Source organism: Bombus impatiens, unplaced genomic scaffold (genome assembly GCF_000188095.3).
Source record: "Bombus impatiens unplaced genomic scaffold, BIMP_2.2 scf_0252, whole genome shotgun sequence".
In the NCBI taxonomy this organism is placed as follows: domain Eukaryota; kingdom Metazoa; phylum Arthropoda; class Insecta; order Hymenoptera; family Apidae; genus Bombus; species Bombus impatiens.
Window position 1 is genome coordinate 88,974 of NT_176671.1, and position 15,073 is coordinate 104,046.

At 33.8% G+C, this 15,073-nt stretch overlaps 1 protein-coding gene across 2 annotated transcripts in view; it reads left to right on the forward strand.

Moving 5' to 3' along the window:
- Positions 1-15,073, forward strand: part of LOC100740982 (mucin-5AC) — a 97,630-nt gene that overhangs the window by 59,942 nt on the left and 22,615 nt on the right. The window contains exons 4-9 of one of the 2 annotated variants that reach the window (XM_012384340.3): positions 740-940; positions 1,066-1,293; positions 1,363-1,629; positions 2,635-3,082; positions 4,392-5,238; positions 5,845-6,132. In XM_012384340.3, coding sequence (XP_012239763.1) covers positions 740-940; positions 1,066-1,293; positions 1,363-1,629; positions 2,635-3,082; positions 4,392-5,238; positions 5,845-6,132 — 2,279 coding nt within the window. Of the gene's footprint in view, positions 1-739; positions 941-1,065; positions 1,630-2,634; positions 3,083-4,391; positions 5,239-5,844; positions 6,133-15,073 lie in introns of both variants that reach the window. The other variant, XM_012384341.3, reaches the window with a different exon arrangement.

Sequence of the window (15,073 nt, forward strand, 5' to 3'; positions counted from 1 at the left end):
AAATCTTCTATAGCTTCACGGAACTATGAAGAACATCGAGTTCATTAAAGACTCGTTACGATAACTCCTTTTAGTGACGTTTAATTTGGTTGAACTTCGTTTTAGGGTATCCCGGATTTGTGACTCTTTTTATAGCACATATTAACTTTTAACGAATAGAATCAAAATACTAATTCTAAGGCGCTATTTTGAGTCGTTATTTTGGAAATCATGTATATATTGTATAAAGTTTATGTGTATCGTGCAGTTTACTTGAACACACATACATATTTTATGACTTATGTGTATTATTTTAACACAATTAACAGAATGAATTGGTATGGATCTAGGTTTGGAACAAGGTTAATTAATATTATTTAAAAATATGTTATCAACGAATAGACACAAGGGAATTCGCGTTCTTCGAGATACTGCTTGCGCAAAAGAGGTCGCTATCATGACGATGATCTAAGTTTGTCAACCAGAGTTTATTGTGCGGTATGCATAAACTTTATATAGGAGTAACTTTTGAAATAATGATCTCCGTGTCACGTGAAATTAATATTTTTCGATTCTACTTATTAAAGTCACATATGTTATAAGAGACTTCGCAAATTTCGTGTGCTCCAAAATTAAGTGTGTGCCTTCAATTTCATTATCTGCGACATCTTTCATGTTTGACCATCGTTAACATCTACATTGACTTTCGAATTTTGGTTTCTGGTCCCGTTTAGTAACGATGACACAATGTGTGTTGTAGATTTCCAGCGGAAATCGTGGCGGTAGATATCAGCGGAAGAGGATTCGAAAGAATGTCGATGAGAAGAAGATCTCTGCTGTCTAGTCAAGAAAATCAAGAGACAGCGGTGAAACGACGATCGAGGCCTCGCAGGCCCAGAGGAAAAAGACGAAATACGATCGCTGGTACCGATCAGAAGGAAATTCGACAGGCTATCGGAGAGTGAGTTTATACGTATATTATCTCTACCGTGTTTGATTTTGGCTATTCAGGGGTAGTGAAATTATACGCGATAGCAATTGACTAGATTCAAACACGACAGTGCAAATCTTTGGCTTTATTTATAGAGAAACGACTGGAGAAGAAGCGGAAGAGACAATGACAAACATAGCGTCAAGGGCTCATCGATCAGCGAGTACGGATATATTGGGTTCGTCGAAGAAAGACTCGCCGACGGAAAAAAAATCTCACTTCAATACGTTGAAAGCGTGGGGTATGTCCAGATTGAAACTAATCAGTCCGAAATCCAGTCAACAGTCGGAGCAACAGGAGACAAGCGCTTCGGGTACAGAGAGGTCAGAACAGGATCAAGGTCAGTCGAGAACAGCCGAAGAAACAAATATTTACGAAATGGTAATAACCAGGCGCAGGAAGGACAAATCTCACGAAAGGAAGCCGAGTTCCTCGAGCTCGAGCGGGAAGAGCACCTCGAGTATACCGGTATCCGTCCCGAGCACCGACAGACAACCGAGCGTGAAATTGCGTGAAAGCGCAGCCCAAAGAAGAGAAAGACGAAAGGGAAGCAATCGCGACGAGCCGCCTCATTCCAGCTCTGGAAACTGGAGTGCATCCTCTGAAAGCGGAAGGGCGAGTATCGGAAGCGAAACCACCACTACCACACATCAACCGAGGTATGGCTGTTGCTCGTTTCGAGATTACGACGCGAGCTAATGCGTTACGAGAAAAACGAAATGATACTTTGGTATTGAATGAGAACTTAGTATTAAAGCTCGTATATCGCAGGAAAATCGTTCTTTTAATAGCATAACAGGAAATTGAAAATGGATAATGAAATATACGTATATGTTTTTATTCTTTACTTATTTAAAGTAAAACAAGTTCTAAATTACACTAAATACTTTTTTTTTATTATGCTATCAGAAGAAGGTTTCATATTTGTTTGCATTAATAAATATAAGATGTAACTTTTGTGTTCTTTAAAATATATATTAATAATTATGGTTAAATTTGTATTAATAGAAACTGATATTAATTTCATAATTATTTTTATAGAGCGCGTATATAAACAGAGCAGAACGATTATAATTTACAATTAATTGCATTTTTATTAGTAGTATGAAATATACATGCAGAATGCATGATTTGATCTCCATAATTTCTGAATATCTTAATTTGTATGAACGAAATAAGTAGGTTAGTAATTTTTTGTAGAAGCTACCGAGCTGCATCGACTGATCCATTAAGAAGCATATGATTCTATTAAAAAAAAAACAAATTAATCTATACCTACAAAAAAGTCCAAAAAATTGAATACATTTTTTTTCATATAACCCTTCGTTTTTGAAACAACAATTGAGTTTGAAAATTTGTTAAGCATATGTGGTAGTATGTATATAATTTGGTATAAGTATAATTTACTATTTAAAAATATAACCGTGGTCTTCATAGAGCTTTTCAAGGATTTTTCGTTGCATAATAAAATAAATATCGCTGCGACATGTCCCCTTCGAGCCTTTGACATTGTATAATTGCTTGAAACCGTTAATTGTTTTAAACATTTTTCCATATCATCTATAGTTTTGAAGCCATTTACACGTTTCCAGATATATAGGACACACTGCATATGTATATTCATATACATATATTAACAATACATATTATCACAATATGTATAGATCGACGACAACAGCTTCAATTGGAACATCATCGACATCTTTGAGTCACGCAAGGCGGTTTAAAGGACGAGATACATCAACATCATCCTCGGTAACGTCAGAGGGTACATTAACTCCAGATATTATACAAGATATTACCGTGATACCTTTCTCGGACGATGGTGAAACATCATCTGTGTATTCTTGTGATACGGAGGGTTATTACACCTCCTTCCACGTGGACTCTGGCTTAAAAACTCTAAGGGAAGAGGATCCAGCTCCGCAGTGTCCATTGATGAAATCTAACGATGTCAGCTCCGATCCTACTTCACCGGTTGTCGAAAATGAATACGAACTGTTTGGAAGGGGTTCAACATCAACAACGACGAGCTCAGCGGGCACAGTCTGCACCGCTTTAATGGCACCGCCGCCGCCAGAAAGGAAATCTAGCCTAACTGTTGTCGCTATGGTATAAAGAAATTTTTGTCTTTATTTTGTAATTTTTTACTTATTGGCCTTCGCTCGGGGAAGGCTAGATCAAATCTGACACGCGCAGGTGTTTCATCTCTATTTCTTTTTAAATTACATACTAATATTCTAGCAAGCTATATTGAGCTGTCATATAGAACAAAAATTTTCTTAATTAGTTCTTTGCTATGCTCTTATAAAATAAAATATTCAATGCTTGCGAAAACAATGATCGAGTTTATCGAGGATAGTTGCATTAGAATCTATGTACACATATTATAATATTCATTTGATAATTCATTACATTTCTTTGTAAATTTGTCCTAAAGTTTATGTAACACCAGAACAATTTTTTTTTTAAATTAGAAGCTGTGATTCACTAATGGATGGAAAAATTGGAATAGTAAGTTGAGATGATTGAGAATGGTTGCTTATAAGATAAAAATATATAATGTACCTGTTTTTATATGTGCTTTAAGTAACGATAACTAAATGGTCAGTGAATAATATTTTTGGTACTTTAGTGTTATTATTTTTCTAATATTTATATTGAGTAATGGCGTAAAATTCCTGGTACAGTTCCTGCAATAGATCGTAGTTCGAAAGGTTAAAAAGGATAATAGCCTGTATCAATAACAAATTAATGTACTCATTAAGTCACTTTTTAAGTATGACCCATTTGTGTATGTATAATTAAAAGTCAGCTCTTAAACAAATTAATTCGTCTTGGCCTATGATGTCATTTTCACGTATATGAGAAACATAAATATTATAATAAAAAATTGAGGCATTTAGATAATTAATTAACAAAGAATTTACTGAAACAATATTCTGTTTGATAATATGAGTTTTCATTTTATACATTATTTTATACATTTTATAAAAATAGATTATGTATATAGAAATAGAATCTTTTATATGTTATAAAAATTTTAGATATAAAATATACAAAAGGGTCAATAAAATTGTTACAGAAAAATTAAATTGCTAATTGTAATTGTAATTAATTGTATTCTAATTCAAAAATATATTATACAAATATATATGTACACATATTATTTAACACAAAGGAGAAAAACTGTTTTGTCCTTTATAAGATATTGTTGCATATATACGAATAATATACTCTATTTGTAAATATATAATTAATGAATTTTGACGAATTACGTAGTCATTTTATAGTAGCTAAAATGATTCATTCTCAATTTTCTCTTTCATTCTTCTTTCTGTGAACTCTATTTCTTTCAAAATTCATTCAAAAACAATTAATTAAATAATTTAATTTTCATAATTTAAATAATTTTCAATAGGTTCACGGACCGAACCAGAACGGCGGCGAATCTCCAGACAGCGGTCATAATACCTCGTCATCGCCTGTGGAATCAGCCTCGAGTCCAGCATGCACAGGAAGGTCATGCTCGGAGTTCGAATACTCTGAATCGAGCGATCTCGAAGGCTGTGAGAGGATCGAAAGGATCCGTTCGAAAACTGCGATCAATACGAGCCGCATACCGTCCATGTGCGTGATTACGCCACCAGGTTCAGACGACGAACATGCAAGAGATTCGGATCAGGCAAGCAAAAATGCCGAGGACGAAAAGATCGATCTGCAAACGGGAAGTTCGGTACTCATGTCTGCCACGGTTGGCACTTCCAAGATGGAAGTGATTAATGGACAGGACAAGAACCTCTATGCCACGATTCAGGTATTATCTTTGCCTACAAACGAGAAATCCACGGTTGGACCGAATCAAGTGGGCAAGATCAATCCGCTAAGCGGAGTTCTAGGCAAACTTCGAGGCGTACTTCCGGGCAGGAAACAAGTGCCAAAGAGTACGATGCAAGACCAAGCGAACGCAGACTCCGGCGACTATGTCACCATAGCCGACGTGAGAAATAACAATGACAAACGTCAAGATTCGGCTTCTTGCTCGACTAGCGCGACTCCTGTTCGGTCACCTGTTACTTATGCGAACTCAGATATTTTTAAGAGAGATGCTGAATATGTTAGCCTAAGCGAGTTGCCAAAGAAGCCTGATTCGTCTTTGGAAAGAAAAAGACAAGGTGCCAGGGTTATGTTGGATTCGGAAGGCAAAGTCGTTTATTCATCCGATAGCTTGAAGAGGAGGAAAGGCGCACATACTACGTTTAATCCAGGTTTAATCTATGTTTAATCACATGTTTCATCGTTTGCTGGACATAACAAACTCATTAATATGCTAAAAAATCATAACATTGTTGATTAGTAATAGAAATCTAAAAGATAGTCTTTGGTATATTTCAAACACAAGAACAGCTTCTGTAGAGATAGATATTCCTTCTTGACAATTTGGAAAATATGTTGTATTTCATTATGTATGAATTAAATATAATATGCATATACAATCTAATATACAGGGTGTTTTGGAACGGGTATAGCTGGATTCCTTATGAAAAAGTAAATCGAAGATATAGAATAACGATATTTCGTTTGCAGCTTTGTTTTCGAGAAAATTCAATTTGAAATTTTGTCGTGTACTTCGCACACAAAGAATTTTCAAACATAACTTTCTCAAAAACTAAACCTTCAACAAAAAATTGTTATTCCATATTTTCGATTTAATTTTGTATAAGAATCCATGTTCGTTTGCACTACCTGTTCCAAAACATGTTTTAATATAAAACATGTATTCAACTTTACAATCTCGTTGTATTTCTTCTATCAACTACATCTTCAAATATATTTAATTAAATGACTTCCCTCTCCTCTGTATAAAAATCCAGGTCCATTTGTAAGAGAAGGAGTGTCACCAAGTCCATCACCATTATTGCACCGTGCAACGCCGAACGTTCGAGCAGTGACGAAGATCAGCGACACGGTGGATGGTTCAAGCAAATCCACGCCACCTACTTCGCCCCAATTAGGCAAGGTGATCATCAGAGCGGCGAAAAGTCCCGATCGCGCGGCCAGCCCGGATTATGTACGAACCCCTACGACGGTGGTTGGTCCAACGAGTCCGACTCCTCATCGACAAGTTCGCGGGGCTTACGTCAACGTGCAAGACGACGAAGGTAAGGCGGCTTCTGATACGAGCACTGACGAACGCGACTGCACTTGCTGTGCTGGTAGATTAGAAGCGCAATGTACACTCGCGATGAATCCTCAGCCTAACAAGTTGAACGCACCACTGACCACCAACGGAACTTCGTTGCTTTCGGCCAAGAGCACCTGTCGAACGGCATCTGGGGCAATAGCACTGGCACCGAGTAACAAGTTGTTAGATCTGAATAAGTCCAAACTCTGCTTTAACAAAACGTTCACAGAGAATGTAATAGTTAGGTCCACAGATGTAATTAATTGCGATGAGAATCACCCACCGGTGTTCGCTACTGATAGTTTGATTCAAAACGCTCAGAAAGATTATCAAATCTTGAATAAAGTAAGCGCGCCTGAGTTGGCTTCTAAGGCTACAAATTTACGCCTCGACTTTGAGAAATCGGCTCTCTGTCCGAAAAATTTGAGGTCGACTGGAAATACTCCGAAGTCGAGTAGGAAGTTGCTAGTGTCTGACTTGGACACGCCAAACTTTCATAGAAAAATTGCGAAATTAAACTCTCAGTGTGATAGCCAAGAGATAGATGTTAAAGAGAATCATAGTCATTTGAGAAATGAAGATAAGTTGTTTTCTACTACATCTGTTATTAGCGAGTTTAGGTTAAACGAAAGAGACGCGGTTGTAGATTCAGATATTGGCGATATATCTGACAATAACAGTTGTACGAAAAGAACTCCGATATTTAGCGGTAATGATAGAATCGAACGTAAAGTGAAACGAAGTGAAAGTTATCGAATGGCGAATAGTCCCATAATGTTTATTAAAAAGTTTTCTATTAACGGGGAAAAGTCTTCGAAGATTTGTAGAACACCGTCGGAAGAATTGCAAGAGGAATTGTTAAAGGAAAGGATCAATTATCCTGACACAATTTCTAGTCCTGAACCTCCGAACGTAAATTTTGATATGAACGTAACGATCTCGATTCCCGTTACGACTGTTTCAAAAAGCCCTAGGCCCAGACCCATGGACATTGAACCTGCTAGAGTTCTTAAATATTCTGGCAATGACACTGAAATTTGGTAATCAATGAAATTTTTTATTAACTGTTGACATCTGTTTTTATCAGTTACAATTAAACAAATCAATTTCAGGTATATCGGCTTCTATTCTTATAAGGGCAAATATGACATAATGCGTATAAAGATAGGATAAAGAAATTATGCCTATGAAATTAACAATAGAATAATGAGCGGAATCGTTTTGTAAAATTAATAGGTTAAATGGTATTAGTGAAATTATATTATTAAGTATAATAATTGTAACATTTCTTGATTTTTAATAATCCAATGATTTTGCAATTATGTATCAAACAGCCGTGTTATGTGTTTTATATTCAGAAGGTCATCATTTTTTAAATTTTCAAACATCTTGTTGGTAATTCTGATTATAAATAAAATTTCTAATCTATATAAATATCAGAACATATACAATTCAATAGTTCCAGTACTTTGTATCTGTGATACTATGCAGTAATACATATTGTTAAAAGTAATTGCAATAATAATTTTGGTTTCATTTTGTCACAATCAACGATTTAGGAAGGCTTTTACATTAATAGTGTTTCATCAATTTAAGTTTGCTACTCCAATACAGAAATTTGTATGTACTTGAAAAATCTTTACTAATATTCTTATGAAAATATTTTTAAAAAATTGGATATTCAAATTGTATGATAAATTGGTTTACAATTTTCTTTATACAAGTTTCATGATGAAGAAAAATATTTTAAAATAAATGACAGACAAGTACAGTTAGAAACTTTTGATCTGATAAGTTCTATTATCGTAAAATATGTGTTATTAGGTATTTTTTGTGCTACGAGTTACTTTAAATGTTACTTTATTAAATTGTCGATGTTATTTAATTATTCTAAATATATAGGGTGATTACACGTAAATGCCTAGCATCAAATAGGAATTAACACTAAACCTACCAGCGGCAGTCAAATTGACCGCTCTCGAACTTCTACACAAAGTTAACCATATTTAAATTTTATCATATCGTTTCATAATTTCTGACTTTTCCTAAAACATACATACAATATATTTTTCGGTATTTACTTTTAGTTTGCTCTTTCATTTTCTGAGAAAAATTTGTACTCTGCCTTGCCTACCATGACCGGTCATTTTGACCGCCCGACAAAATATTTTCGTTATTCTTAAAATAAATACAATCAGTACAAAGAAAAGGCTATCTCATGGTCAAATGACAAAACAAAATCAGTAATAACAAATAATAACAGCCGTTACACCCGTAATCTTGTCATAAAACATGATCCATTCCTCGATCAAGATGGCCATCACCTATCAAGACATATCAACTCAGGCCCATAATAATCCTAAGGAACCGCCATAAAATTTAGCATTTTCTACAGTCCATTGTTACAAACATTATAAAAGTCGTGAAGTTTCTTAGGGTTATTGCTCATTGCGATAAAACACGGGAAAAGCTTTCCCAATTCCACCCTGGAGTAACCGTTGATGGAGAACGGCCAATACTCATCAATATTTTTGTATAAATATCGCCGTCACAGGCCATATTCTTATTTGCTATTGTCCTTTCGACTAGAATACATCTCAGTTTGTTAGTCAATTAGTCGACATCTAAACTTGTTATCTCTAAAACTCAGGCAGAAAGCATCGCAGAGCGTTTTGCGTAAAGCATATCAAATTTGACAATAATTTTGTATTCCATACATGGTATTATTCTGTGATAAATATTTACCCTAGAAATGTCAAGAGTATTTGAAAAAAGAAATTATAAAAAGAAAATAACTGACGTAGAAGAAAACTGTTTAGTGTACGATGAACAAGAAACTTCAGCGTCTGAAAACAGCATGGAAACACATGAAAAGCTATTTACAACAGAATCAGAGTTGAATATTATAAATAAGTACAGGGCAAAAAGGAAAGAAATTATCGTTAACAACAAAGGGTGAGACTGATGTAGAGAACCAACGTATCGAAACTGGACCCGATGGGACAGTTTGGAGAGAAATAGATCCCAAATATCCCAAGTCCTAAACATCAGGCAGGACATCAGTTCATAATATTTTTAAGGATATGCTAAACGGCATATTATGAAAGGACAAGTAAAGACGGCATTTTATGATTGAACTTCGTATAAGGGATCATATAATAAAATGTATGGAAGAAGAAGAATTTAGAGTATTGGGGACTAAGAGGGAGCTAGATGCAACAAAACTAGATGCATTTATTGCTCTGCTATATGCTATATGCTATAGAAAAAATTTAGATGTCTCATATTTGTGGAATAATATTTGGAGACTTGCATTTTTTTCAAAAACAATGAGCAGAAATGACTTTGCTGAAATTATAAGGTTTATACGGTTTGATAAGTGGAGCGAAAGAAGTTAACGTTTACGAATCAATAAGTTTGCAATGGTATCTACAGTATGGGGCTAATTTACAGAGAATTCACAAAATTGCTAGTTATAAACCTGGTGCATACATTACTTTTATATAAAGAATCGCGGGAAAAAATCCATGCAATAAAACTATCAACAAGTTCAGATTCATCACTACAAAAAACTTGGCAAGTAAAAAGTTGTAAAGGTTACAAAATTACGAAAATTTGTTTAAGATGCGGCAAATGTACATTTAATAATTTGTAAAAAATGCAGCAAAGTTGAATAAGATATATCTCTATATAAATAAAAGTGTAATTCTATTTAAATCTATAATTAATATCAAACAAAAATATATTTGGACGAAATTTTACGAAAGTTCATCATTTTATATATATTTAGTTTTAAATTAACCATTATCTAAGTAAAATCATAAAAATTATTACTTCTTTAATCACCGGTCATTTTGACACCGGTGAAAATCATTTTGATTTTACCGCACACAGTAGGAATATGTATTAACGAAGTGTCGGTAGGTTTAGTATTAAGAGATTTTTTAAAGTATAATCTAGTTAAAAGGATATAAGGAAAATTATAACAGTTTTAAAAAGTATCAGGCACATAACAGACACTTTCTGTTTATAGATATCATATCTTCCAGTCATTTTTGAACAGAAGATTTAAAATATTTTCTAACTAGCAACAAACCTGAAAATAGAAAATAAATTATTTTGGTTAATCTAATTCTAAATTCAAAACAGTAAAACGAGAGAGAGAGGGGGGGGGGAGAAAGAGAGAAAACTATTTGCCATTACCCAATAACAAAATAAAAAATGACATTTGTGATATCTATTCATTCTTTTAATTTTATCCTCGTTATATGTATAATACGACTAATTGTTAATAAAAGGTATTTTAAGATTTACCAAAATAGGATAAAATTATATACTTGACAATATTTTGATAAGTTCATTGTTCGATATGAAATAGAAGAAAAAACTATACCTATGAAATAAAATTATTTTAATTAATTCCGAACTGCTTCACGTTAATAAACTTATAAAAATTAATCTGTACTTCTCGTACACATAAATATTCTTCAATAGACATTTAATTTACAGTTCATAGACAAAAATACTTTATATAAAGAAATTAATATTTTTTTGATAGAAATTCTTAAATATAAAAATATCGAAATACTTCATAACTAATGAAATTTCTAGAGTATATAACCAATACAATTCCATTTTACAAATTCACTGGCAAAAAAACTCGTATTTGGTATCTTTCTGATACATTAAGAATCAGTCCTGTTGCACAAGTATCTTAGAAGATCCTCCATTCCTTGTTGTTCGAACAGTTATGTAAATCGCGCATTAGATAATTGCTGAAGCCAGGGCATCAGAGCAGTAAATAGATCGATCAGCGGGAGATCTCATCAAGGACCAGCTGGAGCGGGAAAGAATAAAAGAACGAAATACAAGAAAGTACGTCGATGTGGAAGTTATCAGTATATACACGTATTCTAGCTCTTGATTCTACGAAAGGAGAGTACAGGCTAACGGGAGAGTGTCATTTGCTTGGAGATTAATGAGGGCAAACGGCAAATGATCCGTTCGACGGTCGCGATAACGAGATCGAACAATGTTTTTCCGCGTTAGCGTAGACACGATAGAAAAGTCACGTTTCCTGTATCTACCGACTCATTCGTTCGATTTATCGGCAGCTGCCCCTAACTTAACATTGCGAAACGATAAATACGAATTCTCTCCTTTTGTCGTCTTTTATGACGTACGGAATATTTCAGAGTTCAATAGTTTCGATGATAAAATCCTATCGAACCAGTCCCAACCGATGTATGTACATAAGTGCATGCTTTTCGCAAGGTTAATAGATAACATTACATGCGCATTTCCATTAGTTTCTTTACTTTTAACACGCCACGGATTTCTTATTTTTCGTCCATAAGCGACCACCTGATTACAAGTATTGATATCATCAGATAAAGAATGTATTTTCTCCTTGTCGTCTATAGACTCCTCTTTCGTAGTCTTTCCTTCTTCAGTTATACATAGTTATATATAGTCTTCACTTATACATGTGTATACACTTCATGCGAATAGAGTGAGTTGATTTTTCTGCAGAGTTTTCTATCTGCTTTCCAACACTTCTACGATTTTACGCACGTTTAACCCTACTTCTCCTAATTTCTTGATAGTTAAATGAGTGTAAATTATTGCATTCTGTAATACCACGTTGGATGCAAAATGTGATATTATGCAAGTACAATGCAACTGGTAATACAATACAGGATGGAGTGATTCATCATGGAAAAATAAGTAAAGGACATAGATTTTCGTATGTAACTTCGTTTCAGAAAAATGTAAAGATTTGTTTAGAGTAGAGAGATGCTTTACTTTGGATATTTTTCATATTTTTATATGTGATGTACATTTTATATAAACTATATACATAGAGTGATCGATAACATGTGGTAGAGCCGGAAGTGTATGTAACAAATAAACAAGCGGTACAAGCGGAAAGGGGGTGATTCTACGCGAAAACAGAAGTCGAAAATATAGAATAAAAATTCTTTTTTATTTTTTTTTTTTTAATTTTTCCATCGAAACAACGATCTACAGTGAGATCCGTTATAACGAGACGTGATAAAGTGCACGTGTACCGAGCAAAAATTCAAAGTCGATTTTCTCGAAAACAAAGCCTCAAACAAAAAATTTTTATTCTATATTTTCGACTTCTTTTTTTGCGTAGAATCGCCCCTTTCCGCTTGTACCACCAGTTACCAACCACCCTGTATATAACTCTGATAAGTGTTAACAGACCTCGCTGTAGACTAATATCTCTACCTATATTTGTATTTATTGAATTTAATAATGAAGAACACATGATGAAATAGGATACTTATATGTGATAAATTTTATTATTTTAAAAATTGTTAAATTGTTTCCTATTTAATTAAATACCAACTGATAAGTTTATATGCTATTCTTCCTATTAAAATTAAATCTTTCTATTTTAAAGTCATTGAACTTATTATTCTGTTACATTGTGTGTTCTCCACTATTGCATTCGATAAATAAAAATATAATTAGAGTTTATAGCGAAATCTGCAATACTTATCAGACAAATACATAAATTCAGCTTTTCGAAAATAGATTTATTTTTTCACGTACCATCATCCTCTTTTACATCCTCAGTTACACCACAGGTCACCCTATATATAATCTATATTGAATACACAACGTGTGTAATATATAAAATAACCAAAGTGAACATTCATTATACTATTTGGTGTGTGATACGTATCTCTATTCAAGTTCCATTTTTTAAATTTCATATAAATTTCATATTCATAAAAATATAGTGTTATAAAAACGTCTCCAATATAACAATTTATATTTATTAATTTTTACTTTGAAGACTTGAAACTTAAGATAAGGCTCAAATATTGCTACAAATAAAACCTGCTATTTGTCAAACCAGAACCATAATTCACGAAAGGAGTGTAACTTCATATTATAAAGCATATATATATATATATATATATATGTATATATATATATATACATATATATATATACATATATATATATATATATATATACATGTGTATATATATATTTTTTCTTCACATTTATATAATATATATATATGTATTACGGGGTTAGGTTAACATAAATAGTTCGGTGATTTAGAGTTCAACGGTTTAAAATAACCCTTTACGATTGCGGTACATTTTCATTAATTCGTTTCATTTTTTCAACCGGAACCTATAATATAACTAAGATGGAAATTATAAGAAACATCACGGTAGCATAAACGGTTGTTTATGAACCATTGTTGAAACGAATCCTTCGTAAGCAGCCATTATGTTAGGGAAAGGAATTATAATGCGTTTGATGACGAGTGAATAGGAAATTTTTCGCTTCAGTGTATAGCATACAATAAAGTTAGCAGTGAAGACTGATAAGCTGGTAAATTCCAGGGAGCCCCCAATGAAGCCTCACTTTGTTAGCCCTTATCAGCATCATTAGCCGCTGGCTCAACAACTAACGGAATTGCATCAGACGTGATGTTTATCCCAGTCGATAATTCGAAATCGAGATAAACAAAATTCCCTCCTACTCGTAGCAGACGATTCAAATACTTTCGAGCGGATGCCACCATCCTCAGTTCACTTCGATCTGGCCACGTTCACGCCCGGCAGTCGCCTAACTCTACCGATTAAGCGATCCATCAACCCCTTCCGAGCTTCGTCCCTTTTCGAAGATTTCTATCTATTTCACGAACTTAAGTCATCTGACTTTATTATCGATAGCTGATGTAACTTTTCGTTGATTTTGTAGGCATCTATCCTTTACCTATCCCTTAAGACCAACTTAATTTAAAAACTAACACCGTAAATTATTTGTCTATCATAAGAATATGCAAACTTAAAATAAGTCGATATTGAAGTTGTTCACGATTTTCAATGATTGTCCGTCGTGTTATTGTTCGGACATTGTATGCAGGCCTGTGCACAAAGCATCAGGAAGTTGTTAGATCTTCACGCGTGAATGCGTTGGCAGTGAGCTGGGAGGGGAAGAAATTCGCGATTTTAACAAGTGGCGATGATAAGGCGGTATCAGTCTAGCAACGAAGAGGAAACCTTGTCGCTAGACAGGCAGTCGCCAGCCTTGATGGCTTGAGAGAGAACTGATTGTAAGACGAGCGTGGTCTTTGCGATTTGACAATCGTCGTAGGCTACGGTTGCATTCCAACATGCTGGCGAGGCATTTGCTTTTTATTGCGACCAGACGACATCGTAAGTCAAAAAGTTTCTATTTTTGTTTTCTTTTTTTTTTGCTTTTTATTTCTAACTTGCCACAATATGTTCTTTAATTTAATTATCGGGGTTTTGTTCTTTTTCTGTTTGAGAAGTCGCAGGTTTTAGTTTGCTTAGGAAATATGTATGTATGTACATGGACGCATTGTTCCGACAGTGAATTATATTTTTTTGAACTTGTTATTGACATAAGTACTGTCGTTGTAAATAACGCATTTTGCTGATTGTTAAACAATAGATGTTTCATATTCGAGTGTTAATATCTTTTGTTACAATTTATTTTCGTTGGAATTAATTTCAGTAATAAGTGAAAAAGTTTTAAGCTGGCACATAAATAACATAATTTTTCTACCGGATTGTTACTTTTTATTGTAATAATTTTTATTTATCGGTATTTGTGTTTTATTTTATCGTCACTGTTGTCGAAAGTTTGTTCGTGAGATATATACACAAGAGTTCGCGTTATATATATGTCTCCATTTAAAAAATTTTCGACGAAGATTGTTATTACAAGCACATTATGGATTATGCAGAATAAATACGAATAACAATTGAAACCGAATTTACAAAAAATAATATGTTACTATAAATGTTTGATTGGTTGCATTTGCAATGCATGCATGTTTGGTAACGCATGAGGATAATTTGGATTGCTCTCATACTGCTGCTATGATTTTAGGATTA